At 39.6% G+C, this 27692-nt stretch overlaps 1 protein-coding gene and 1 non-coding gene across 3 annotated transcripts in view; one reads left to right on the top strand and one right to left on the bottom strand.

Moving 5' to 3' along the window:
- Positions 1 to 3927, bottom strand: part of SLC35F2 (solute carrier family 35 member F2) — a 48782-nt gene extending 44855 nt beyond the window's left edge. The window contains exon 1 of one of the 2 annotated variants that reach the window (XM_007452642.1): positions 3799 to 3927. Coding sequence is in view for 1 of the 2 variants with exons in the window: in XM_007452641.1 (XP_007452703.1) it covers positions 3799 to 3908 (110 nt within the window). In the remaining variant the exon portion in view is untranslated. The remainder of the gene's footprint in view (positions 1 to 3798) is intronic. The other variant, XM_007452641.1, reaches the window with a different exon arrangement.
- A 13151-nt stretch (positions 3928 to 17078) lies between these two features.
- On the top strand, positions 17079 to 17151 carry TRNAW-CCA (transfer RNA tryptophan (anticodon CCA)). Its single transcript has one exon. It is a non-coding gene; the product is annotated as a tRNA-Trp (tRNA).
- The last annotated feature ends 10541 nt before the right edge of the window (positions 17152 to 27692 follow it).

Below are 27692 nucleotides of genomic sequence, written 5' to 3'. Positions count from 1 at the left end.
CCTCCTGAAGTCTAGTAGAAGAGGCAGATATTAATTAATCTTGCAAATTAAAAGGGGAAGGGAGAAGATATTTTGGAGACTGGTAGGATCTAGAGCTCCCTAATCCCTCACTTGCAAAGGCAACAGAAAGTTCTTCAATTTACAGTACCTTTCAGGAGGGCTACATACCGGCTTAGGATTGTGCTGTGCACACAGTGAGTGCTCAATAGATGTTTGTTGAGTGAATAGATGAAAGCTGTACAGTTAAACACCACTAAATGACTCCTTCCAAATTTCTGCACCTTAACCTTTGAAATGAGGAAACCAAACAGAAAAGAACCAAAGGGCCAGGCCCTTTACTAGACAGTAACAAGGAGTACACGTGTAGACTGACCAACTACTATTGTTCATTCCTCCTCAAGACTGTGCCCCCCTCAAACCAAGCTATTTGCAGTTCCTTGAGCAAAATACTCTTTGGCATCTCTAAGCCTGGACTGTCTTTCCTCACCTAGTCCACCTGGAAAACTCATTCATGCTTCAAATTCCCGATCACCTTCTCTGTCGAGCTCCCTCATGCTGGTGGACATGATCTCTGGCCTACTTTGTGCAATCTGTACTTTGTGCTCACCTCTACAGTACTTATCATAGCTTCTTTTTTTATTATTTTTTTAATCATAACTTCTTACCATAATTTGATCATGAGTTCTCTGGGAACAGGAACTATATCCTATTCATCTTAATAGCACAGAGACTAGTCTAGAACCTAGAACATCATAGATGCTCAAGGTTTGTCGAATGAAAGACTGAATGAATGAATACATGTCCTGCACTGTACTACAAAAAGAATGGGATAAAACCTATGCCCTCAAAAAGCTTACCATCTATTTGATGGGAAAAGGATAAATATGTGAAATAATAATTAACAATTTTTGCTAGAGATATAAATTTGATAGTCATTATAATAAACATGCATTTTTTCATATTTGAATTAGAGTATACATCAGGATATAATCTGCTAGATAGTATCCATACGATTAAATAAATATCCTCAGGTATTACTGGAAATCCATATCCTCCTATCATAGTATTTGTCATTTGAGTTGATAGCAATAAGTGACAAAAGCTGAAATTACAAGCAGAGTCTACTTGGAAACATAGAGTGCTCATTATCATGAATGCCTCACATGTAGTGGGTCCTCAATAAATTTTTATTGAACGAGTGACCTGATTTTTTTTTTTTTTTTTTTTTTTTTTTTTTGCGGTACGCGGGCCTCTCAGTGTTGTGGCCTCTCCCGTTGCGGAGCACAGGCTCTGGACGCTCAGGGTCAACGGCCATGGCTCACGGGCCCAGCCGCTCCGCGGCACGTGGGATCCCCCCGGACCGTGGCACGAACCTGCGTCCCCTGCATCGGCAGGCAGACTCTCAACCACTGCGCCACCAGGGAAGCCCTGATATTCTTAATCATAGAGAAAAAGTTATCTGTCTACTACTGAGTCAGGCATATCAGGAGTTGGTGTTACCTAGAATATATCCCTTTCATAATGAAAACAGAACCAGCTCAAGGTCCTAAACTTTTCCTCTGTTATTTAGTACCCAGTTGCCAAAAGAGGTATTATCGCCCCCTTTTGGTAAAACGAGTAGAAACCAGTTGTGTGGTCACAAACTATTCCTTTATATCCTATCCATATGGTGATAACACATCTACTCACCAACCTCTCTCCATCCCATAACGGTTAGGGATTCATGGAGCTAAACTCAAATTTAGGGGATGAGTTTTAATACTGAGAGTTTAAAATACTGAATATAAGAAGTCCTGGATATCAGGTAAACTGCATTTTTCTGATTCCTGGGTTAGACAAGGAGAAACTGCAAACAAGAATTCGTGTTTGGACCGTTGCCAGAGGTAGGACTGAAAATCTTAATGAACAAAAGAGCTCAGCCAACCAAAAAAAAAAAAGCTCCAGCCCAAGACCCTCAGAATAAAGATCAATAAAGGGAAGAGTGTAGAGAGTATGGCAGAATGGAAAGGAAGCCTCAAGAACCTTAGTCATCCCTCATTCATTCATATATGGGGTTGTGGGAAATACAAAAATTTTAAAGACTTGATTTCTGCTGTTAAGGACTTCATCCATCAGGAATGCAAGATACACATAAATAGCTATCACACAGGGAAGAAAGTAAAAATCCATAAGGGAGACACAAAGAAAGTGTGTTCAGAGACAGAAGAAATCTTCTATCTAGGAAGCTATCAGATGTTCCTGGTAAAACATACCAGATTTTGAAAATATTAGAGCATTAGGAAAAAACAATTATTGCTAATCCTTGTTATGTCTTGCTCAACTAATCCACCATATTGTCTGTCTCCTCATCAGGGTTGCTTGTCATCTCCTGAAGCAACACCACATCTTCCTATCACCCAGGAATGGAGGGCTGATGGTGGGTAGTACCATGAAAAAGGCTGTCTGCCACTCCTGCGTAATCAGCCACTTAATCTCCACAATAACCCAACAAGGTAGGTACTGTTATTATCCCCATTCTACAAGTAAGAAAAGTGGGGCACAGAGAAGTTAAGTGACTTGCCCAAGGTCACCCAGCTGGTAAGTGGCACAAAAATAGGATTTGAGTCCAGAATCTGTACCCTTAGACATTACACTACACTGCCTCCCAGCTGAGAACTTATGGCTAAATTTATCAGACATACTGTATATAGCTGGATAATACAAGGTGATTTTTGGCCCTTTAAACACACACAGCTATTTAAAACTTATTTACATGAAAAAATACATACACCATTATTGATCTAGTTTTGAATATAGTATGTCTTTTTAAGACAGTTTTCACAAACTTTAATGGAAAATTCACTTTGTTAATCTTAAAAAAAAAAAAAAAAAGGGGGTGCCAGCGGCCAGGAGTAGTTAAGCCCAGTTTAGACTGGGGCTGGCAGGCGCCACACCTTAAAGGTCATCGCATGGCCTTGGGGAAATTGCTTAGCCTTCTTTGTTTCTCCATCAGCAAAGCAGGGATAACAACAGTGCTATCTCATAAAATGGTATGGATTAAATGATAGTATCCATATAAATCGCTAAGCACAGTACGTGACATAGTGAGTGCTCAGTGAACGTTCGCTTTCATTATTTAGATCCTGAGTTATCTGTATTTCCAGGATGCGAGTCGTCCAGTAACCACAGAAATGCTTTCCCTGTCCCAGAGTCTCTGCCGATCCCTTGAGCACATTTCTCTCTATTTTCCACATAACACAGTGACAAGAGAAGCAGGCTTCCCTGGACCCCAGACCCGAAGGTGGCTACGTCGCCTCGCTCAGCCCGGGAAAGAGGCAGGCTCTGGATTTCCTCGGGGCGGCACCACAAAACTCAACCCAGACTTCTCACTTCGGTGAACTCAACTGTTAGTGAGGGATCACCCGCCCACTCTGCCGGGCTCCGCAGCAGGGAATGTGGGCACCGGCGGCAGGAAGAGGAGCTCACCCACCTACCAAGCCCGAGACTGGGCACCCCTCCTTCACAGCATCCCTGGGGACTTCGTCCCCTCCCCGCTGGGAGGCCACTGGGGATCGACCTAACAATGCCAAGGCAGTGAATTTCCCCTCAAATCCTCTGAAATACATCCCCACGATTTCTAAGAGGGAGTCAAGGGAGGGACACCAAGAGCTTCATAAAGCCAGTAAACAGCTACATCCCTGCAGCACATGTTCAGCCACCTGAACCAGCACCCCAGTGCTTTCCGCCGCCACGTGCGAACCCGGGAGCTCCCAGCAGCGCCCGCCGCCCAGCCGGTCGCCGTGCGCGGCCTCCACTCACCAGGTGAAGAGTTTGCCCTTGATCCGGCGCAGCAAGCTGGCGGACTCGCCCGCTGCTCCCTGCGCGTGCGGCTGCGGGCGGGCGGATCCCGCCGGCGAGGTGGCCTCCATGGGAGCCCCGCGGTCTCCGGCGCCCGGAACCCCTAGACGTGCCGGGTCCCGGAAGACGGGAGGCGGTGCCTGTGCTGCCGGTGGGGGCTCGGCTCGGCCAGTGAGTCCGCGCTCCCGGGTTCGCTCGCGTCCTTCTCGCACCGCGGCCGGCGGGCTCCTTCTGCGGCAAATCATTAACTCTCAAGCCCCTAGGGCCAAACAATACATTTGGAGATTGCAACCTGGTACCTCGGGGGGCCAGGAGCAGGAGGAGAAAGGGCGCTTTTTTTTTTTTCCGCCTTGGCAGTCGAGCTTCACTGTTGGGTGACACCCAATATGCATTTCAAGTTCTTATGGTCCCTTATTTAAAATCAGCAAATGAGGTGAATCGAGGTTATGCCAGCGTGTACTAACCTAAGAAGCAGTGATTTAGCTACTACCTGACCTTTGCTAACTGGGAAGCTCCTGCTGACCCCTCCCTTGATCTAGTCTCCCTCCCTCTGACTAACTTATAAAAGATATTTCCCATCTAATAGAACTGAAGACGCCTTAGTTCTGTGTTTCTTGTTTTCGCAAAACATAGGTAAAATCCTATGTTTCCTATCCGGAAAGGGATGCCGGAAACATGTCTTCGTGGTCCTTGTGGTGTGTCTCCTTCCTTACGGGTGTGTTCGGTTTGCCTTTCAATATTCAGAATTGTCTCTGAGGTGCTAGAGAAGAGTGTCAACCCCTGGCGCTCAGCTAGGGTGTCCTAGGCCTGGGTCACGCCTTCTGATGCTTCTGCGGGCCAAGGAGGGACTAGGAACTGGGGTCCAAAAGTTCCTGACTCACTGACAAAAAGGACGTTGGTGGGTCTGGTAGACTGCTACTTCCGGAAAGGAGATCAGGAAGACAAAAGGAAAGGTGTTGAGACCATTTTTTTCCTGACCACCTCCTTCCCGGGCAAGGTCCGGGCGGTGGGAGTGGGGAGCAGGATGTGAGAAGATTCTAAGAAAGAAAATAGATTTTGAAAAATGAAATGTAGCTTTAGGAACCCCAAGTTTAGCAACTACAGAAATCCCAAAATTTAAATGAAATTATTATTTTTTAATTGTTTAAGAAGAGAGAAGGTGATACGATAATGGAAGCAGAGCTTGGAGTGATAGCTTTGAAGATGGAGGGGTCTCCACAAGCCAAGGAATAAAGGCAGCCAGTAGAAGTTTAGAACCTTGAGAAGGAAGTAGCCCTGCCGACTTAAGCCTTAACTGTAGCCCAGTAAAACTGATTTCGGACTTCTGGCCTCCAGAACTGTAGGAGAATAGACTTGTGTTGTTTTAAGCTACTAAATTGGTGGTGACTTGTTGCAACAACCATGAAGAACAATTGCAGATGTAGTATATACACTAACTTGTAAGTGGTCATGAGGTACTGTCAAGTGAAAAAAGTAAGTTGCAGAGTTGCAGAATAATTGTATAATATGATTCCTTTTTAGTAAAAAACACCAACTAAGTAACTTAATATCTTTATATAAACATATACATCTATATGCATATCTTTATGCTCACTTGTGTTTATATGAGCAAAAGAAGGGTGTGAAAGAATACACGCCAGGCTTTTTTTTTTTTTTTTTTTGCGGTACACGGACCTCTCACTGTTGTGGCCTCTCCCGTTGCGGAGCACAGGCTCCGGACGCACAGGCTCAGTGGCCATGGCTCACGGGCCCAGCCGCTCCGCGGCATGTAGGATCTTCCCGGACCAGGGCACAAACCCGTGTCCCCTGCATCGGCAGGCAGACTCTCAACCACTGCGCCACCAGGGAAGCCCCACACCAGGATATTGATACAGGTTTAAGTTGTGAGGGTGGTGGGAATGGGGGGGGAGTTGAGGAGGGGAATAAGGGAGAATTGTTTTATACATCTTTGTTTTGTGTTTTTACTATGGGCATATACTACTTTTGCAATTTGAAAAATATTCAATTAAGACATTTTTCAGTAAGTCGTGTTTGGCTCAACATATTACCCCCACAGGAAAATGGGGCCAGGAAACGTAGTCGACCACTAATGTGGATTCTAAAGTTATGTGCAAAGTTATATGTATTTTCTAAACAGAAAATGCTCCTCAAAAAGTAGCACTAGTAGTATTGCTCTGCAGTGCTCCAGAATGAGCTCACCCTCTTACTGAGGATTATTGATCAGTCTACATTACATTGGTATCAGGATTAAAATACATTGAGTGGATCTGTGGACACTAATCCACAAGTTTTTGTCAGAGGAAATTTACTGAAAAAAATTGTTTAGGTGTTGGAGATTTTGCACAAAATAGCCTTACATCTTACAAGTACAAAAAAAGAGCTGCCTCATTAAGTACCTACTGTGTGCCAGATAGTATATGTAATTTTCAATCCTTTTCCAGTTATCTATTGTTATGTATCAAATCACCCCCAATCTTAATGGCTTCAAACAACAATCATTTTATTATCTCCTGTGGTTTCTGTGGATAAGAAATTTAGGAAAGTCTGGGGCAGGCAGTTCTGGCTCAAAGTCTTTCATGCAGTTGCAGTCAGAAGGTAGCTGAAGCTGGAAGGCAAGGGTGTGAGGGTGGGGGTGTGTTAGGGCTACAGCATCTAGGGGCTGACCAGCATCTCTCTCTCTCCACTTAGTTCCATGTGGTCTCTTATTGTGGGCTAATTTGGGCTTCCTCACAACCTGGTGACTTTAGGGTAGTTGGTCTGCTTACATGGCAGCTGGGTTCCCCTCCAAGCAAGTGTCCTAAGAGGAAAAAGCCAAAATATTGTTTATGTTATCCAGCCAAAGACTACCATGAATATACATGTAGTTAAACAAGTTGAATTTATTACTCCTTGCAGTGAGGGAGAACAAACCCATTGGAGAATTACTGGATGTCTCAGTAAGAGGATGTTAGAAAGAACCTATTATAGGATTTGGGCTTTTGTTGAGTGGTTTGAGGGAGGGTCTAAGGAAGCAGGGATTGATTCACCCTAGATTGAATGCTGTCAGATTGCATGCAATTCTGATTGGTATCTCAATAAATCAGACGAGGGTGAAGATAAAACTACAATTGATAAGGAAGTAGCAGTCACTCATTTTGACCAAGGGAGAAGGAGAGTTGGTATTTTGGGGGTGCCACAGTGAGTGACCTTGTTTTTGTGTTTAGATAAAATTATGAAGTGGCCTTTTTTGTCTCATTTTATCATGCTCTCCAAGTATTCTTGTCTGAGAGTGGTACTCTAAGATTGTTTACATCCAATAAAAGAAAAATATGGCCTAGCTATGAGTACCAGGCCACCTTCAAAATGTTAAAAACTGCTTTTTATTTTCTTTCTCAGTATCTTCTTTCATGACCTAACCTCAGAAGTCACATAGTATCATCTTCATAATTACAAATCCATCCAGATACAAGGGGAGTGAATTTAGACCCTGTTATGGACTGGATGTTTGTGTTCCTCCAAAATTCATATGTTGAAATCTAATTCCCAATGTGATAGTATTTGGAAGTGGGGTCTTTGGGAGGTAATTAGGTCCTCATGGAAGCCAAAGAGCTGGCTTGCTCTTTTTCTGCTATGTGAGGACACAGTGTGAAGTTAGCAGTCTGCAACCCAGAAGAGGGCTCTCACCAGAACCCAACCATGCTGGCACCCGGATCTTGGACTTCCAGCTTCCAGAACTATGAAAAATAAATATTTGTTGTTTAAGGCATACAGTCAATGGTAATTTGTTAAGGCAACTCAAATAAGAAAACACCCACCTCTTTTTATTATTATTATCTTTTGGCCACAGCGTGGGGCATGTGGGATCTTATTCCCCATCCAGGGATTGAAGCCACACCCCCTGCATTGGAACCACGGAGTCCTAACCACTGGACCACCAGGGAAACTCCCACCTCTTGGTGGGAGATGTGTCAAAGTCACATGAACATGAGTGCTTGGAATGGGAGCTATTGTTGCAGCCATCTTTGGAAAATATAGTCTGCCACAAATACTTTCCAAAATGCTAGGCTTATTCGCACTGGTTAGCTTATTAGCACTATTTTTTAAGATGAGTAACCTAAAGCTCAGAAAGATTAAGTAACTTGCCCAAGATCTTCAGAATAATAACTGATTGGCTCTGAAATCAGGGTCACCCAGCTGCCTCTGTGATTTAACTGACAAGCATGCGTGAGCCTCTTTCCCACTATCTTTTCTCCCTTGTTTATAAAAATAATTGTAAATAAACATACTTTTAAATCTCACCAAACACAACATATTATATCATAAAAGCCATTATGGATATTTAAGTGTCATATTAAGATTGTCATCAACCAAAAAACATAAGATTATACTTCTAAGCGTTTATGATTTTGTGTTATGTTCTTTTATGAGGCATATTTTTAAAATATTTATTTATTTATTTGGCTGCATTGGGTCTTAGTTTTAGCACACAGGATCTTCGTTGCAGCATGTGGAATCTTTTTTTTTTATTTTTATTTTTGGCTGCGTTGTGTGTTCGTTGCCGCACATGGGTTTTCTCTTGTTGCGGCGAGCGGGGGCTACTCTTTGTTGCAGTGCATGGGCTTCTCATCATGGTGGCTTCTCTTGTTGCAGAGCATAGGCTCTAAGCATGCGGGTTTCAGTAGTTGTGGCACGTGGGCTCAGTAGTTGTGGGTCGTGGGCTCTAGAGCGCAGGCTCAGTAGTTGTGGTGCACAGGCTTAGTTGCTCCGCAGCATGTGGGATCTTCCTGGACCAGGGTTCGAACCTGTGTCCCCTGCATTGGCAGGAGGACTCTTAACCACTGCGCCACCAGGAGAGATCCCATTCGGGATCTTTTGTTGTGGTGCATGGGCTCTTTGTTGCAGTGTGTGGGCTTCTCTCTAGTTGTGGCGCAGGGGCTCTAGAGTGTGCGGGATTGGTTGCCCTATGGCATGTGGGATCTTAGTTCCCCAACCAGGGATCGAACCGGCATCCCCTGCATTGGAAGGCAGATTCTTAGCCACTGGACCACCAGGGAAGTCCCTGAGAGGCATATTTGAATACTAAAAACACCATAATAGTAATGAACTTCAACTTTTTTATTGAAAAGGATCAAAATAAGAAAAATTCGAAAGCAGATATCAATATTTAAGACTCCCTTAAACTGGAACCAACGTTTAAGATAAACTAAAGTCATTTATAAAAATTTGAAATATAGTGGATTTACAATATTGTGTTAGTTTCAGGTGTACAGCAAAGCAACTCGGTTATATATTTTTTCAGATTATATTCCAATACAGGTTATAGAAAGATATCAAATATCATTCCCTGTGCTATACAATAAATCCTTGATGCTTATCTATTTTATATATAGTAGTTTGTATCTGTTAATCCCGTACTCCTCATTTGTCCTTCTCTCCCTCCCTTTCCCCTTTGGTAACCATAAGTTTGTTTTCTATGTCTATGAGTCTGTTTCTGTTTTGTATATAGATTCTTTTTTTTTTTTTTTTTTTGGCTGCACCACGATGCTTGCAGGATCTTAGTTCCCCAACTAGGGATCAAACCTGTGCCCCCTGCAGTGGAAGCATGGAGTCCTAACCACTGGACTGCCAGGGAATTCCCTAGATTCATTTGTATTATTTTTTAGATTCCACATATAACTGTTATCTCATAGTATTTGTATTTCTCTGTTTGGCTTACTTCACTGAATATATCAGTCCATCCATCCATATTGCTGCACATGACAATATTTCATTCTTTTTTACGGCTGAGTAATATTCCAGTGTGTGTGTGTGTGTGTGTGTGTGTGTGTGTGTGTGTGTGTACCACATCTTCTTAAAGTAATCAATTGTTGATGGGCACTTGGGTTGTTTCCATGTCTTGGTTATTGTAAATAGTGCTGCTATGAACATTGGGGTGCATGTATCTTTTTGAGTTAGACTTTTCATTTTTTCCAGATATATACCCAGGAGTGGAATTGCTGGATCATATGATAGCTCTATTTTTAGTTTTTTAAAGACACTCCATATTGTTTTCCATAGTGGCTGCACCAATTTACACTCCCACCAACAGTGTAGGAGGATTCCCTTTTCTCCAAATCTTCTCCAGCATTTATTATTTGTAGACTTAGTGATGATAGACATTCTAACCAGTGTGAGGTGATACCTCATTGTGGTTTTGATTTGCATTTCTCTAATAATTAGTGACATTGAGCATCTTTTCATGTGCCTGTTGGCCATCTGTATGTCTTTGGAAATTTTTCTATTTAGGTCTCCTGCTCATTTTTTTATTGGGTTGTTTGGATTTTTTTGATATTGAGTTATGTATGAGCTGTTTGCATATTTTTGGATATTAACCCCTTATCATTCGCATTATTTGAAAATATTTTCTCCCATTCTGTAGGTTGTTTTGTCTTGTTGATTTCCTTTGCTATGATAAGCTTTTAAGTTTGATTAGATCCCATTTATTTTTGCTTTTATTTGTTTTGCCTTAGGAGACTGATCTAAGAAAATATTGCTACAATTATGTCAGAGAAAGTTTTGCCTATGTTCTCTTCCAGAAGTTTTATGGTGTCATGTCTTATATTTAAGTCTCTAAACCATTTTGAGTTTATTTTTGTATATGGTGTGAGGGAGAGTTATAATTTCATTGATTTACATGTAGCTGTCCAGCTTTCCCAACACCACTTGTTGGAGAGGCTATCTTTTCTCCATTGTATATTCTTGCCTCCTTTGGCATAGATTAATTGACCACAGATGCATGGGTTTATTTCTGGGCTCTATATTCTGTTCTATTGATCTATATGTCTATTTTTGTGCCAATACCATGATGTTTTTTTTAAAAAATTAATTTATTAATTTATATATATATTTTTTGGGCTGCGTTGGGTCTTCATTGCTGCTCATGGGCTTTCTCTAGTTGAGGCGAGCGGGGGCTACTCTTCGTTAAGGTGTGCAAACTTCTCATTGTAGTGGCTTCTCTTGTTGCAGAGCACAGCTCTAGGCACACTGGCTCCAGAAGTTGTCGGCATGCGGGCTCAGTTGCTCTATGGCATGTGGGACCTTCCTGGACCAGGGCTTGAACCCATGTCCCCTGCATTAGCAGGCAGATTCTTAACCACTGTGCCACCAGAGAAGTCCCAATATCATGCTGTTTTGATTACTGGAGCTTTGTAATATAGTCTGAAGTCTGGACCTGTTATGCCTCCAACTTTGTTGTTTTTCCTCAGGATTGCTTTGGCAATTCTGGCCCTTTTGTGATTCCATATAAATTTTAGGATTATTTGTTCCAGTTCTGTGAAAATTGTCCTGGGTATTTTGATAGGGATTGCATTAAATATGCAGATTGCTTTGAGTAGTATAGCCATTTTAACAATGTAAATTTTTCCAATCCAAGAGCATGGGATATCTTTCCATTCCTCTGAATCATCTTCAATTTCCATGATCAATGTTTTATAGTTTTCAGTGTATAAGTCTTTCATCTCCTTGGTTAAGTTTATTCCTTGGTTTTATTTTGTTTTGTTTTTGTTTTTGGACACAATTCTAAAAAGGATTGTTTTTTCTTACTTTCTCTTTCTGATATTTTGTTATTAGTTGTAAAGAATTGCAGCAGAGTTCTATATATTAATCTAGTATCCCACTATCTTGCTGAATTTATTTATTAGTTCTAACAGTTTTCGTGTGGAGACTTTAGGGTTCTCTATATGAAGTATCATGTCATCTTCAAATAGTGACATTTTTACCTCTTCCCTTCCAATCTGTATACTATTTATTTGTTTTTCTTGTCTGGCTGCTGTGGCTAGGACTTCTAATACTATGTTGAATAGAGGTAGTTAGTTGGGCATCCTTGTCTTGTTCCTGAATTTAGCAGGAAGGCTTTCAGCTTTTCACCATTGAGGATTATGTTGGCTGTGGGTTTGCCATAAATGGCTTTTATTATGTTGAGATACGTTCCCTCTATGCCCATTTTGGTGAGAGTTTTTATCATGAATGGATGTTGAATTTTGTCCAATGCTTTTTTTTTTTTTTGCATCTATTGAGATGATCTTGTGGTTTATGTCTTTCCTTTTGCTAATGTGGTGTATCACATTGATTGATTTGCTTATGCCAAACCATTCTTGAATCCCTGGAATGAATCCAAATTGATCATGGTGTATGATCTTTTTAAGTATTGTTGGATTTGATTTGCTACTATTTTGTTAAGGATTTTTGCATCTGTATTCATCAAGGATATTGACCTGTAATTTATATTTTTTTGTAGTGCCTTTGTGTGGTTTTGGTATCAAGGTGATAGTGGTTTCACAGAATGAATTTGGGAGCGTTCCCTCCTCTTCAATTTTTTGGAATAGTTGAAGAAGGATAGGTATAAGTTTTTCATTTTACGTTTGGTACAATTCCCCAGTGAAGCTGTCCAGTCCTGGGCTTATGTTTGCAGGGAGTCTTTTTTTACAGACTATATTTCACTGCTAGTGATCAGTCTGTTCAAATTATCTGTTTCTTCTTGACTCAATTTTGGCAGGCCATATGTTTCTAGAAATTTGTCTATTTCTTGTAGGTAGTCCTATTTGTTGGCATATAACTGTTCATAGTATTCTCTCATTATTTTTTGTATTTCTGTGGCATCAGTTGTTATTTCTCCTCTTTCATTTCTTATTTTGTTTTTGTTTTTTGGGGGGTCACCTCTCTTTTCTTCTTGGTGAGCTTAGCTAGAGGTTTGTTAATTTCATTTACCTTTTCAAATAACCAGTTCTTGTTTTTACTGATATTTTCTATTGTTTTTTAATTTCTATTTTATTTATTTTCTCTCTGATCTTTATTATTTCCTTCCTTCTGATGACTATGGGCTTTTGGGTTTTGTTTGTTCTTTTTCTAATTCTTTTAGGTGGTAAGTTAGGTTGTTTATTTGAGATTTTTCTTGTTTCTTCAGGAAGGCCTGTATCACTATGAACTTCCCTCTTAGAATTTCTTTTGCTGCCTCCAATAAATTTTATAAGGTTGTGTTTTCATTTTCATTTGTCTCAAGGTATTTTCTGATTTCTTCTTTGATTTCATCATTGACCCATTGGTAGTAGCATGTTGTTTACTATCCATGTGTTTATTCTATTCTCAGTTTTCTTTCTGTGGTTAATTTCTAGTTTCATACAGTTATGTTCAGAGAAAATGCTTGAAATAATTTCTATCCTTTTAAATTTGTTGAGATTTGTTTTGTGACCTAGTATGTGCTCTATCCTAGAGAAGGTTCCATGCATACTTGAAAAGAATCTGTATTTTGGTTTTGTTTTCTTTTTTTTTTTTTTTTGGACGTAGGATCTTGTAGATATAAATTAAGTCCAACTGGTCAATTGTGCCATTTAGGATTTCTGTTGCCTTATGATCTCTCCATTGATGTCAGTAAGGTGTTAATGTCTCCTACTATTATTGTATTATGGTCAATTTCTTCCTGTATGTCTGTTAGTGTTTGCTTTATATAGTTAGGTGCTCCTATATTGGGTGCATATATGTTAATGAGTGTAATATCCTCTTCTTGTATTGATCCTTTTACCGTTAGATAATGCTCTTCTTTGTCTTTTTTATGGCCTTGGTTTTAAAGTCTATTTTGTCTGATATGTGTATTGCTACCCTCACTCTCTTGCCATTTCCATTTGCATGAAATACCTTTTTCTATCCCCTTACTTTTAGTTTGTGTCTTTCGCCCTGAAGTGAGTCTCTTGTAGTCAGCATATCATAGTTTCTTGTTTTATTATCTTATCTGCCACTCTGGGTCTTTTGATTGGAGCATTTAGTCCATTGACATTTAAAGTAATTATTGATAGGTATGTACTTATTGCCATTTTAATCCTTGTTTTCCAGTTGTTTTTGTAGTTCTCTTTTGTTGTTCTCCTTGTTGTGTTTCCTTTTGTGGTTTGATGATTTTCTTTTGTAGTATGCTTGAGTTCTTTCCTTTTTGTTTTTTGTGAATGTATTGTATGTTTTCTATTTGTGCTTACCATGGAGTTCAACTATGTTGACCCATAACTATATCTATTTTCTTTAAACTGATAGTCATTTAAGTTAAAACACAGTCTAAATGATCTACATTTTTATCCTCCTTTCTCCCACATTTTGTGACTTTGATGTCCTATTTTAAACCTTCATGCTTATGTTTTTACTATTAATTGTAGTTAAAAGTCATTTTACAATTTTTAAAGTTGTTTTTTAATCTATGTTCTGGCTTATTTAAGTGATTTTCAACCTTTTATATGTTTGCCTTTCCTATTGTGATTTCCCATTTCCTATAGACTCTTGCTTCTTTTCTATTTAGAGAAGACCCTTCAATATTTCTTTTGGGGTAGGTTAAGTATTGCTGAATTCTTTTAGTTTTTGCTTCTCTGAGAAATTCTTTCTTTCTCCTTCTATTCTAAATGATAATCTTGCTGGGTAGAGTACCCTAGGTTGCAGGTTTTTCTCTTTCAGGACTTTAAATATATAATGCCACTCCCTCCTGGCCTATAAAGTTCCTGCAGAGGAATCAGCTGATAGCCTTATGGGGGTTCCCTTGTAACTGACTCTTTGTTTTTCTCTTGCTGCCTTTATAATCCTCTCTATCTTTAACTTTTGACATTTTAATCATGATATGTCTTAATATGAGTCTGTTTAGGTACATCTGTTTTGGGGCCCTCTGTTCTTCCTATACCTAGATATCTGTTTCCTTCTTCTTTAAGTTTGGGAAGTTTTCAGCTATAATTTCTTCAAATACATTTTCAATCCCCTTCTCTCTCTTTTCCTTCTGAAACCCCTATTATGCGTAGGTTGGAATGCTTTATATTATCCCGTAGATCTTGTATGTTACTTTCTTCTTTTTTTTTTTTTAATTTGTCTTTCTGTGTACTGTTTGGATTGGGTGATTTTCATTATTCTGTCTTCCAGATCACTTATTAGTTCTCCAGTGTCATTTAGTCTGTTACTTATTGCTTCTCTATTGGTTTTTATCATGACAATTGAATTGTCTGTTTTTGATTGGTTCATTTTTTTGGTTTCTAGTTCCTTGTTAAAGTGATCTGCATTTCCATTGAAAATCTTTTGAATTCATTTAGAATTTTTATTACCTCATTTTTGAACTCAGGGTCTAGTAGACTGGTGAGGTCTGTTTCATTCATTGTTTTTTCAGATTTCTCTTATTCTTTTAATTGGGAGTAGTTCCTCTGCCTTTTCATTTTACTTAACTTTTTCTGTCTCTGAATTTAAGAGAACCAGTTATCTACTCTGGTCTTGAAGCGGTGTTTTTATGTGGGGCCATCCCTATGTAGACTGTGTGTGTCCAGTATTTTTGGTGTGAGGGCTGGTTTTGTTATGGATACCATGCAGAATGGGTGTGGTTGGTGTTAGGGGATTTAAACCTTGTGCAGGAATGAGGCAGGGCTTCCTCTGTGCTCTGTTGCTATCACAGCCCTGTCAGGGGCAAGTTCTGCTCCCCAGTTTTTGGAGTAGAAACCCTGAGGCTCAGGTTCTATCAGGCTCCTTTGCCCTTGAGTGCAAGACCTGCCACAAAGGATGTGATTGCTGAAGGAACTGAAGCCCATATGATCACAGAGGACCTATGTGCCACCTGTGTAGCATCTGTGGTTCCACTCAGAAGCAGCCCAAGGTTGCATCTCTTTTTCTCTTGTGTTCATCCCAGATCTAGTGCAAGGCTGTGGTTTGGAGTAGCATTGTGACTACACAGGGCACAGGGGGTCAGGGCATTGTGACTGCAGGAATTAAGGTGGCTGTGCTGCCCCGAGATCTGGGCTGCCTCTGTGGCAGACTTCTCCCAGGACTTGTCTGCTCCAGATCTAGTGTAAGCTGTGGTATGGAGTGGGCAGGGCCTAAGTACCCTCACTGGAAAACAAACCATTGAGTACTCCTGCCCATGGCCTGTCTGCCCAAGATGGAGAGCTTAGCCACTGTGCCCTCTTGTGGTACTGCCCTGTGCATACACTGAAGATGTTCACTGCAGCCCCTCCCACCACCTTGTGCACATGCTGACAATGGGCTCCAAGGTTCACCTGGATCACACCTCAGGTGCCCTAGTATGTCTCCACATAGCTAGACCAAATCTTTGCCCAGATCTTGTGCCAGGCTGTGGTATGGAGTAAGCAGGGCCAGAGTGTTGTGCCTTGGAATTGATAAGTGCAGCAAAGCAGCAGCTGCCAGTGCAAGGCTCTTTCTGCCCTGATTGTTAACAAGCCAGCATGTGTGCACTCCTCACAAATAAAAACCAGCCTTCTCCAGCCCTCCTGTCTGTCTCAGCAGACTTCCCAGCAGGCAAGAGGCCTTGCAGGCAAGACCCTAGGACTGGGATGCCCAGATTGTGGGTTGACCTGCTCACTTCCCAGAATGAGGGTCCACCTGTGTGGACCTTCTCTTCCTTACAGATCCCTCCCAGGGGCTCAGGTCCAACCTGATGCCTTTTTTTCATGCTATCCAATTATGTGTAGATTTTTCCTGCAGCTTTTGTTGTATAGGAGTTCTGTCCGTTTTTCCAGTTAGTTTTCCATGAGAATTGTTACACATGTAGATGTGTTTTTGCTGTGTTTGTGGGGGAGAGGTGAGCTCCATGACCTCCTACTCTGCCATCTTGAACCCCCAATTCCTGAAGTCATTTTTATGAAAAGTAAATGGGAACTTTCCAAGTGTAATCTGTATTTAAGTTCATCTGAAAGCCCATATTTTAAAAGCCTTATTTTAATACAATGGAATATTATTCAGCCATAAAAAGGAATACTGCCATTTGCAACAACATGAATGAAATTCAAGGGCATTATGATAAGTGAAGTAAGTCAGACAGAGAAAGACAAACTTTGCATGGTCTTAAAATAATTCCACTACATGGAATCTAAAAAAGTTGAATTAACTCATAGAAACAGTAGAATGGTTTTTAGCAGGTGCTGGGGGAAATGTGGAGACGTTGGTCAAAGAGTACAAACTTTCAGTTATAAGATGAATAAGTTCTGGGGATATAATGTACAGCAAGGTGACAACAGTTACCAATACTTTATTGTAAACTTAAAATCTGCTAAGAGAGTAGATCATAAATGTTCTCACCACACACAAAAAATGGTAACTATGTGAGGTTATGGATGTGTTAACTAACCTTAATGTGGCTGTCGTTTCAGAATATATACATATATCAAATCATTGCATTGTATGCTTTACTCATACAAACTTATTTGTCAATTATATCTCAGTAAAGCTGGGAGAAAACACTTATTTTAAAAGATCTTGGGACTTCCCTGGTGGTCCAGTGGTTAAGATTCCATGCTTCCAATGCAGGGGGCCCAGGTTCGATCCCTGGTCAGGGAACTAAGATCCCACAGGCTGCACAGCAAGGCCAAAATATTTTTTAAAAATTTTAAAGTAAAAGTTCTTGTTTGTAGGGTCTACTAAATATATACTATTGCCACTACTATTGTCTGAATCTTTTTTCCTGAGATAGTCCAACCTCTGAAATAATTAGTTAAGCATCAGTGAAAAGGAAACAGACGTGGGGTTGAACAACAAAAAAAATTTTTTAAATAGGGAACCAAAAAAGCATCTGAAGAAATTTAAAGTATGTAATTAACCATATCTATACCTTATTGTTTAGTTACATGGTTTTAAATACCACCCGTAGGCTGACAACTCCCAAATTTTTAACTCCAGTACAGGTGTCCCCAGAGCTCCAGATTCATATATCTAACTGCTTACTTGACATTTCCATGAGGAGATCTTAAAGGTATCTCAAAAGTGGCCCAAACAAAACTCTTTGTTTCCCCATTTCCTACTCTTTTCCCATTCACTCCCATCCCAGTATAGAGAACCTCAATCAGTTCTCAAGCTAAGAATCCTCCTTTTCTCTTATCCTCCCCATTCAATCCAATAGCCAGTCTTTTTCCATTTCCAAAATATATCTTAAATTCACTCACTTTTCTGTATGTCCACCACTGAAGGCCAAACCACTAAAATCTCTAGTCTAGACCACTGCAGTAGACTCCCATATCTTCTTACATATTCTAGTCTTGCTTCTGTACAGTTAAGGCCAAAATTCCTATGAAATAAGGCCACTCTCCTGCTTACAAGCCTCTAATGCTGCCTGTTATATTTAGAATAAAGTTTAGGCTCCTCACTCTGGTTTACAATACTCCTGCCTGTCTCTTCAACTTGCACATGGTACTCTTCTTTCTATTTCTCAAATTCCAAGCCTGTCTTATTTCCTCTGCCTGGAAAAATCTGCCTCCATATTATTGGAGCATAATCTCAGCATAGTCTCAGGTCCCATGTCACATATTCAGACAAGACTTCCCTGACATAAATTAATCGATTGTCTCCCAGTCTCTCTCTACCAAATTGATTGATTATATTTTTACCATAGAAATTTTTTATGGGCTGAATTGTGTTCCCCCAAAATTTATATGTTAAAGTCAAACAGGACCAAGAAGGCAGGGCCATCACCCTGGTAAACCAGGAAGGCAGGGCCACCCTGGTTGGCCCAAAGAACAAATCATCAAGCCAAAGAGGATTATTCTCAAGCCTTAAAGTATAATGAAATTTTCCCCTGCTAGTTTTTGATTTGCTGGGACTTACTTGTGATGCCTTTTTTCTCTCCAGTTTATTCCTTTTGGAATGGAGAATGTCTGTCTTATGCCTACCACTTGTTCAGTTTGGTTTTTTTTTTAACATCTTTATTGGAGTATAATTGCTTTACAATGGTGTGTTAGCTTCTGCTGTAAAACAAAGTGAATCAGCTATACATATACATATATCCCCATAACTCCTCCCTCTTGTGTCTCCCTCCCACCCTCTCTACACTTGTTCAGTTTTACAGGTTCACAACTAGAGAGGAATTTTGCCTCAGGATGAGTCATACCCCAAATCTCACCCATACACTATTAAGATAATATCTAGATGAGATTTTTGGACTTAGAGTTGATGCTGGAATGGGTTAAGACTTTTGAAGCTGTTGGGATAGGGCAAGTATATTTTGCATGTGAGGACATGAATTTGGGGGTGGGCAGAGTGGAGAGTGTTTGGGGCTGAATTGTGTCCCACCAAAATTCATATGGTGGAAGTCCTAATGCCTAGTACCTCAGAATGTGACTATATTTGGAGATAAGATCTTTCAAAGATAATAAAACAAAGTAATTAGGGTAGGCCCTAATCCAATATGACTGGTGACCTTTTAAGAAGGAAGACAATGTGAGGATACAGGGAGAAGATGGCCATCCGCAAGCCAAGGAGAGAGGCCTCAGAAGAAACCAACCCCGCTGACACCTTGAATTTGTACTTCCAGCCTCCAGAACTGTGAAAAAAAAAATTTCTGTTATTTAAGCCACCTGTGTGGTACCTTATTATGGCAACCCAAGAAAACTAATTCAGAAATTAGCTAAAATTGTCTTGTTTATTTAATTTAGTGTTCCCCTGCCCACAAAGCGAGTCTTGCCCTTCTAGTAGGAACAGCCCCATAAGTGCCTTGATAATCATGTTAGAGCTCAACAAAGAGGTTAAACCATAGAGCATTCAGGTAACCCCCTCCAGAAAGTTTTTTAAATCTCTTCATACATATCTTCTACAAATTTTAATGTATTAATCTCAATTCCCCTCTCACTACCTTTTTCTTTCTTCACTCTCTTGCACTGATTCTCAGCACCCATTCCTTTAGCCATACCATACTTGAAGTTCATGAAACATGCCATGCCATTTTGCATGGCTATGCCTTTGCACATGCTTTCCCTTTGTCTAAAATATCCCTCGATATCTGCTTAGGCTAGCTAGTGCCTTCTTATACTTCAAAACTCAGCTCAGGGGTTCCTTCCTCAGGGAAACATTTTTAAAGCCTCCCTGTTTTATATTTATTTTCTATTTCATTAACTTTTGTTCCAATCTATATTGTTTTTTCCTTCTACATTTTTTGGTTTTATTCTTCTATATCCCTGACTCCTTAAGTTGTATGCTAAGCCCATTAATTTTGAGCTGAATCTCACAAGTTGATGATATTTTTGCTATTGTTCAATTCTAAGTGTTTTCCAGCTTCCATTATGATTTATTCTATTTCTTCTATGAGTTAAAACATTTTTTGATTTCCAAGCATAATAAGCTATTTTTAAGTTATTTTTCTGTAATTGAGTCTTAATTTAATTGCTTAATTACTGATAATGTAGCCTATAGGTTACCAAAACTTTGAAATTTGCCAAGACTAGCTTTAAGACCTACTACATAGTCAGTTTTCATAAATGTTTCACGTGTGTTTAAAATAATGTGTATTCTCTAACATTCTAATATGTCTATTAGACCAAACATTAATGGTGCTATTCAAATATTGCATCTCCTACTGATTTTTTGTCTGTTTGATCTATCAATTATTGAAACATTTGTTAAACCAGTGACTTTCAAAATGTGGTTCCTAAACCAGAAACATCAGCAGCACTTGATAACTTTTTAGAAGTGGAAATTCTCAAACTTTATCCTCAGCCTACTGAATCAGAAACTCTAGAGGTGGCCCCAGCAATCTGTGTTCTAACAAGGCCTCCATGGTTTCTGTTGTATGTATACTAAAATTTGAACCAGTGCATTAAACAATCCCTCTATAATGGGAGCTTTATCAGTTTCTCCTTGTAGATTTACCAATCTTTACTTTGGATGTTTTTAATTTTTGTTACCAGGTACGTAGTAATTTTAAATTGTTATATATCTCTAGTGAGTTAAATATTTTATCATTATGACATGGTACTTTTTATCTATAGTAATAACTTTTTATATTAAAGTCAGTTTTTCCTGATACTAATATAGTCTCTCCAGCCTCCTTTTGGTTAGTATTGGCCTGGCATTTTTTTTCCATTTTTTGCTTTTCAATATGTCTGCATAATGATGACATTTATACATCTCTTGAAATAACATATAGCTGGATTTTGTTTTGTCTTTCAATCTGACAATCTTTGTCATTTCATTGGAGTTTAGTCTATTTACATATAGAGTGATTACCAGAATATTTGGATTTATTCAGACCAAATTATTATGTGGTTTCAACTTGTCTAAAAGTGTCATGAGACACTTTTTTTTCCTCTTTCTTGCCTTCTTTTGGATTGGCTATGTTTTTTCTCCTCTGCTTATTTGGAAGTTATATACTCTATGCTTATTCTTTTATGGTTGTCCTAGCTATTCTAACATGCAAAGTTAACAAAGTTTAAAATTAATCAGTTTTTATCCTCTTCCCAAACAATACAAGAAAATTAGAGTACTCTAATAACTCCTCCAATTTATATGATATTGTCTAGTAATTTAATTCTAGCTTGCTTTTTCTCCCTCACAAGTAGATAAATTTATTATTGTTTCACAAACTCATTGATTAGCATCATATTCATGGGTCTGTGACATGTGCAGCCACATAGGGCCCACTGCTCAGAAGGGCCCCATGCTTGATTTCATGTTCTGCTGTTACCATCTTGAAATCCTTAATTTTTTAACAAGGAGCTCTGCATTTTCAGAATCCTTCACTGAGACATCAAAATTATGTGGCCAGATCTTCCATCAAGAATTAATTTTCTTGGGCTTCCCTGGTGGCACAGTGGTTGAGAGTCCGCCTGCCGATGCAGGGGATGTGGGTTCGTGCCCTGGTCCGGGAGGATTCCACATGCCACGGAGCGGCTGGGCCCGTGGGCCATGGCCGGTGAGCCTGCACGTCCAGAGCCTGTGCTCCGCAGCGGGAGAGGCCACAACAGTGAGAGGCCCGCGTACCACCAAAAAAAAAAAAAGATTTTCGTTCTACTTGAGTTATATCTTTAGAACTTCCTTTAGAGGGTGGCTTTGATGGTAAAATCTCTCTATTATTGCTTATCTGAAAATTATTTTACCCTCTTTGTTTTTAAGATAGTTTTGATGGGTATGGAAGTTTAAATTGACTAATATTTTCTCTCACCACTTTGAATATATTTTCCTGTCCTCACTGTTGCAATTGAGAGCCAGCCAACCATCTAATTTACCTTTTCTTTGTAGGTGATCTGATTTTTTTCTTGTTACTTTTTACTACCTTTTCTTTTTCCCTGGGGTTGTGCATTTCATTATGATGTATCTAGATGTAGATTATTTTGCTTGGGATTTGTTTGGCTTTGTTGGGCTTCCTGGACCTGAAAATACTTTTTAATAATTAATTTTTTTCTGCATTATCTCTTTGGATAATGCCCTTTCCCTATTTATTATCTTCTTCAGAAACTCCTTCTAAATGTAGATCAGACTTTCTTATTCTCTCCTCCATATCTCTTCATTTCTTTCATATTTTCCATATCCTTGTTCTGAATTTATTCTGGATAATTGCTTCAAATCTATCCTCAAGAATGTTAATTCTCTTTTTAATTGCATCTGATTGTGGTTTAAACCAATTTTGAGATTTTCATTTCAGTTATTTCTAGAGGTTATTATGCAAATCGATTTGTTTCCTCCTCATATATTCAAGCTTCCCTCATTTTTTTAAAACACATTAAATAAACTTATTTTACATTCTGCCTTAAAATCCCCAAAGCTGGAATTTTTATAGGTGAATGCCTGCTGTCCATTGCTTCTATTATTTCTCATTAATGGTGCCTGATTTCTTTTGAACTGTTCTAGTCTTCAGAATATTATCTGTGAATTTTTAAAAATATTTATTTATTTGGTTGCACTGGCTCTTAGTTGTGGCAGGTGGGTTCCTTAGTTGTGACTGGCCAGCTCCTTAGTTGTGACATGTGAACTATTAGTTGCGGCATGCATGTGAGATCTAGTTCCCTGACCAGGTATCAAACTCAGGCCCCCTGCATTGGGAGCACAGAGTCTTATCCACTGCGCCACCAGGGAAGTCCCTATCTGTGAATATTTTGATATCTAGATTAGAGCTGAATTCCCTCGAAGATGAGTTACTTCTACCTGGGGGAGCTACCAAACTAGGACCATTTTAAATTAAATTCCACACTGGAGGTTTTTTTGAGTCACACACAGGTAGCATGAATTCAAATTGCAAAACTCATATTGGCTAGCTTGTGTTATGAATCTTTGAAGGCTATTTTTCATCTCCACCAAGTTTCAAACAGGCAACTCTCTTTGCTGATCTCTTCTGCATAATGAGATTTATTTTTTATTCACATTTACACTTCAAATATAGATCTCTGAGCCTCCAACTTTACTCAGAAAGTTTATGACTGGGTCCTGTCAACAAAAATAAATAATACAGGAGGCTTCAAATAAGAAGAGTTTAGTGACTTCCCTGGTGGTCCAGTGGTTAAGACTTTGCCTACCAATGCAAGGGGTGTGGGTTTGATCCCTGGTCAGAGAGCTAAGATCCCACATGCCTTGTGGCCAAAAAAACTAAAACATAAAACAGAAACAATATTGTAACAAATTCAATAAAGACTTTAAAAATGGTCCACATCAAAAAAAATCTTAAAAAAAAGAGTTATTTGGGGTCTTAAGAATTGCAATTTGCATGGAAAAGACTCTGACAAGTACAGATTTCTGGTAACTGACTATACTGCTGAACTGAATGAGTAACCATTTTCAGAACTCTAATGGAAAACTGATGAATTCATAAAAGTGCTAACAAAAGATCAAGATGAAAAAAAAATTAATTACATGGGACTGAGTGAACTGATGAGGATGATTATAATTTTTGTGACTTTCTGTTTGAATAAAAAAAAATCCCCAGAATAAAACCAAACAAACAAAAAAAAAGAATTGCAATTTGGAGGACTTCCCTGGTGGTGCAGTGGTTAAGAAATTGTGCTCCCAATGCAGGGGTCCCAGGTTCAATCTCTGGGTGGGGAACTAGATCCGCCCAGATGCATGCCACAACTAAGAGTTCACATGTCACAGCTAAGGAGCCCATGTGCCACAACTAAGACCCAGAGCAACCAAATAAATAAATAAATATTTTAAAATAAAGAAGAATTGCAATTTGAGAGACACAGATTCAGGTAATCCTGAATTACTGCTCTAAGGAAGAGAAAGAGTCAGAAGCTTAAAAAGATAAAAAGCCATGGGAATTCCCTGGGTGTCCAGTGGTTAGGGCTCTGAGCTTCCACTGCAGGGGGCACGTGATCGAACCCTGTTCGGGAAACAGAAATCCCACAAGCCCGCATAGCCAAAAAAAAAAAAAAAGATAAAAAGCAACAGCGTTGTTAAAAGTTGCCTGACAAGAACTGTGATTGACCCTGATGCAAGCTAGAAAATATTTGTCCTTAAGAAATCAAGAGCCGTTTTAGAGTAGGGGTCTGATAAACAGGTAAACTATTACAAGTTATATTAGTGTAAGGGTCCAATAAGTATCTTGAGTTTCTGGTGGTGCTCTGGATGACTTCATCAGGTCAAAATGTCAGGTTCCATCCAAACTGAGATGAGCAGTGCATAAGCCCACTTCCTTAATGGCTTCCTGGTTCCATTTTAGAGACACTCTTAGCAATACTGACTCCATTTTGATTTTCCTTTCAGAGACCCTCATCTTAAGCATGCCCTGAACTTTAACTTTTACACTTAAAGAAGTAGCACCAAGAAGTCTTCAAAGCAGAGGCTCACATTCTTTAAGAGTTAGCAGAAACCTTCAGGGCAAAAACTGGCTTTAGCACATTATTAGTTCACAGGATATCTGAGTTCACTTCATTTGGAGTTCTCTGCAGAGTTGTTACTTTCCTACTAGCTCAGCAATGGATTTTTTAAAAATTTAATTGAAGTATAGTTGATTTACAGTGTTGTGTCAATCTCTGCTTTACAGCAAAGTGACTCAGTTATACATGTATAGACATTCTTTTTTTAAATATTCTTTTCCATTATGGTTTATCACAGGATATTGAATATAGTTCCCTGTGCTATACAGTAGGACCTTGTTGTTTATCTATCCTATATAAATTTGCATGTGCTAATCCCAAACTCCCAGTATTTCCCTCCCCCACCCCTCTACCCCTTGGCAACCATAAGTCTGTGCTCTATGTCTGTGAGTCTGTTTCTCTTTTGTAGATAGGTTCATTTGTGCCATAATTTAGATTCCACATATAAGTGATATAATATGGTATTTGTCTTTCTCTTTCTCCCTTACTTCCCTTAGTATGATAATCTCTAGGTGCATCCATGTTGCTGCAAATGGCATTATTTCATTCTTTTTTATGGCTGAGTAGTATTCCATTGTATATATATACATCTTCATTATCCATTCATCTGTCGGTGAACATTTAGGTTGTTTCCACATTTTGGCTATTGTGAATAGTGCTTTAAGTAGCAAGAGATTTATTAAGCAAAGCAAAAGTACACTCCCAAGAGAGAAATGAGAGTGAGCTGTCTGGAAACCAGAAGCAGCCCTGCAACGAGGGTAGGGTTGGGTTGTTTAGAGTGGTGGTCCCTCACTGTGTCCTGTGTCATTTGACTGAGAGGTCGATTGACAGCTTTAGGTTATATAAGTTTTCTCCTAGTGTGCAGGCACATATCCATAAGCACCCAAGCAAAACCCACGGGGGTGAGGGGGAGGCAAAAAATGCAATGCCAATTTATTCCAAATACAGCATAATGAACCCCGGGTTACTTTGAGTCACCTTTTAGGTCTTGGTGCACCTGTGCCAACCTGTGCTGGTGGTTTTATCTTGCTTGGTCCTGATAAGGCTGGAAACTTAGTGGTGGTCCTTGACTAGAAGAGGGAAGATCTCTGGGCACTCTCTAATTACCTGTATAATTAGGTGGGGGAGGGAAAGATGACCCCATCCAGGATGGGGTGGAGACCCACTCATGTCTGACTAACTACCTAACAAATCAGTTAGCAATGGATTTTAAATGACTTTGTATTCTTTATGTTTTATTTGTTTAGTTTGGAGGGTCATTCACAGTATCTAATTGACAACATGCCTGAAATGTAGTTCTGCATTTATTTAATCTATAATATAAAAGTTTTGAATCATTAAAATAATTTAAGAAAAAAAGTAGCGACAGACTGGGAGAAGATATTTATAACACATATATATCTGACAAAAGACTCAAGTCCACAATACATAAAATAATTCCTACAAATCAAGAAGAAAAAGACAAACCAAATAAAAAGTGGGCAAAATATTTTTACAGGCAGTTGACAAAATAGGATATCCAAATGGCCAATAACTATAAGATACTCACCATTATTAGTCATCAAGGAAATGCAATGACATTCCAATGAAACAGAAAGGAAGGGGGCAGGGCACAACCTTTAAAAGAATGACATAGCCATAGGACATGACAAAAACTGGTTAGAACCAACTAGGTCCAAGATGGCGAAGATTTGACTTTCAGTGGACCTTGAGCTTAATTATATGCTTCATTGTAATATATTAGCATAAGCTAAGAAGTGTCACATCCACCAGTGCCATGACAGTTCCAAAGCCGACCATCAAAGATCAAAAAGTGGGCTGTGGCCCAATTCCTGGAAATCTCACCCTTTCCCCCAAATACTTGGAATAATCCTCCTGCTCCTTAGCCTATGAAATTACCCAGCCAATAAAAATTAACCACCCCCATATTTCGGGACCTCTTGCCTTCTGAGATGGCCCACATTCTGTCTGTGGAGAGTGTTTCTTTCTAAATAAATCCACTTCTTACTATCAATTTGTCTCTCACTGAATTCTTTCTGCAATGAGACATCAAGAACCTGAGCTTCATTATGTTCTGAGACCAGGTGTGTGATCTCAATTAAAAGACCGTGGGTCCATGTCCCAATCTGGGTTTTGGCTAGGTTTGAGTCCCAGTGTGTGTATTCAAGTCCCAATCTGAATTGCACAGTTTCACCACTATACACCCAACAGAACTTCTAAATTCTTAAAATGACAATGCCAAATATTGATGAGGCTATATAACTACTAGAACTCTCATACACTCCTGGTGGTAATATAAATAAGTATGACCACTTTAGAAAACTGTATACCAGCTAAAGCTGAACATATGCATACCACATGACCCTAATATCCCACTGACAGGTGTATACCCATGAGAAAATTAATACATATTTCCATCAATGACATATACAAAAATGTTCATAGCATCTTAATAATACCTCTGTGTTATTGTGATATAATAAGAAATACATATTTGTTCTTCATCCCCAGTTCCTGTCACAAAGTTCCTAAAAGGCTTGGAATTTCCTGAGTGAGGGGTAAGAGGAACATTTTTTTTTTTTTCGGTATGCGGGCCTCTCACTGTTGTGGCCTCTCCCGTTGCGGAGCACAGGCTCCAGACGCACAGGCTCAGCGGCCATGGCTCACGGGCCCAGCCGCTCCGCGGCATGTGGGATCTTCCTGGACCGGGGCACAAACCCGTGTCCCCTGCATCGGCAGGTGGACTCTCAACCACTGTGCCACCAAGGAAGCCCAAGAGGAACATTTCTGTCATTCATAATAAGCCCCTTTCAACCATATCTGAGTTTATGCTAATGTGATGACTCTCAGAAGATACAGACTTGTTGCCAGAGAAACCAGCCATGTGGCTAGAGATTTAGAACTTTCAGCCCCACCCCCTGACCTCTGGGGAGGAGAAAGAAGCTGGAAGTTTAGTTAATCATGAATGGCCAATGAATGAATCAACCATGCCCACATAATGGAACCTTCATAAAAACACTAAACAATGAGGTTCACAGAGTTTCCAGTTTGGTGAACACAAGGAGTGCTGGGAGGGTGGTGCACCCAGACAGAGCATGGAAGCTCTGTGCCCACCCACCCACCTCCCACATCTTGCTCTACGCATCTCGTCCATTTGGCTGTTGTTGATAATCCTTTATCCTTTTCTAATAAATTTTATTTATTATATCCTTTATAATATATATAATATATACTTTATAATAAATTGATAATAGTAAATAAACTATTTTCCTGAGTCCTGTGAGCCCTTCTGGTAAACCATCA

This window comes from Lipotes vexillifer, unplaced genomic scaffold (assembly GCF_000442215.2).
Source record: "Lipotes vexillifer unplaced genomic scaffold, Lipotes_vexillifer_v1.1 scaffold426, whole genome shotgun sequence".
Lineage (NCBI taxonomy): Eukaryota > Metazoa > Chordata > Mammalia > Artiodactyla > Lipotidae > Lipotes > Lipotes vexillifer.
This window is presented reverse-complemented; position numbering and strand designations above follow the sequence as displayed.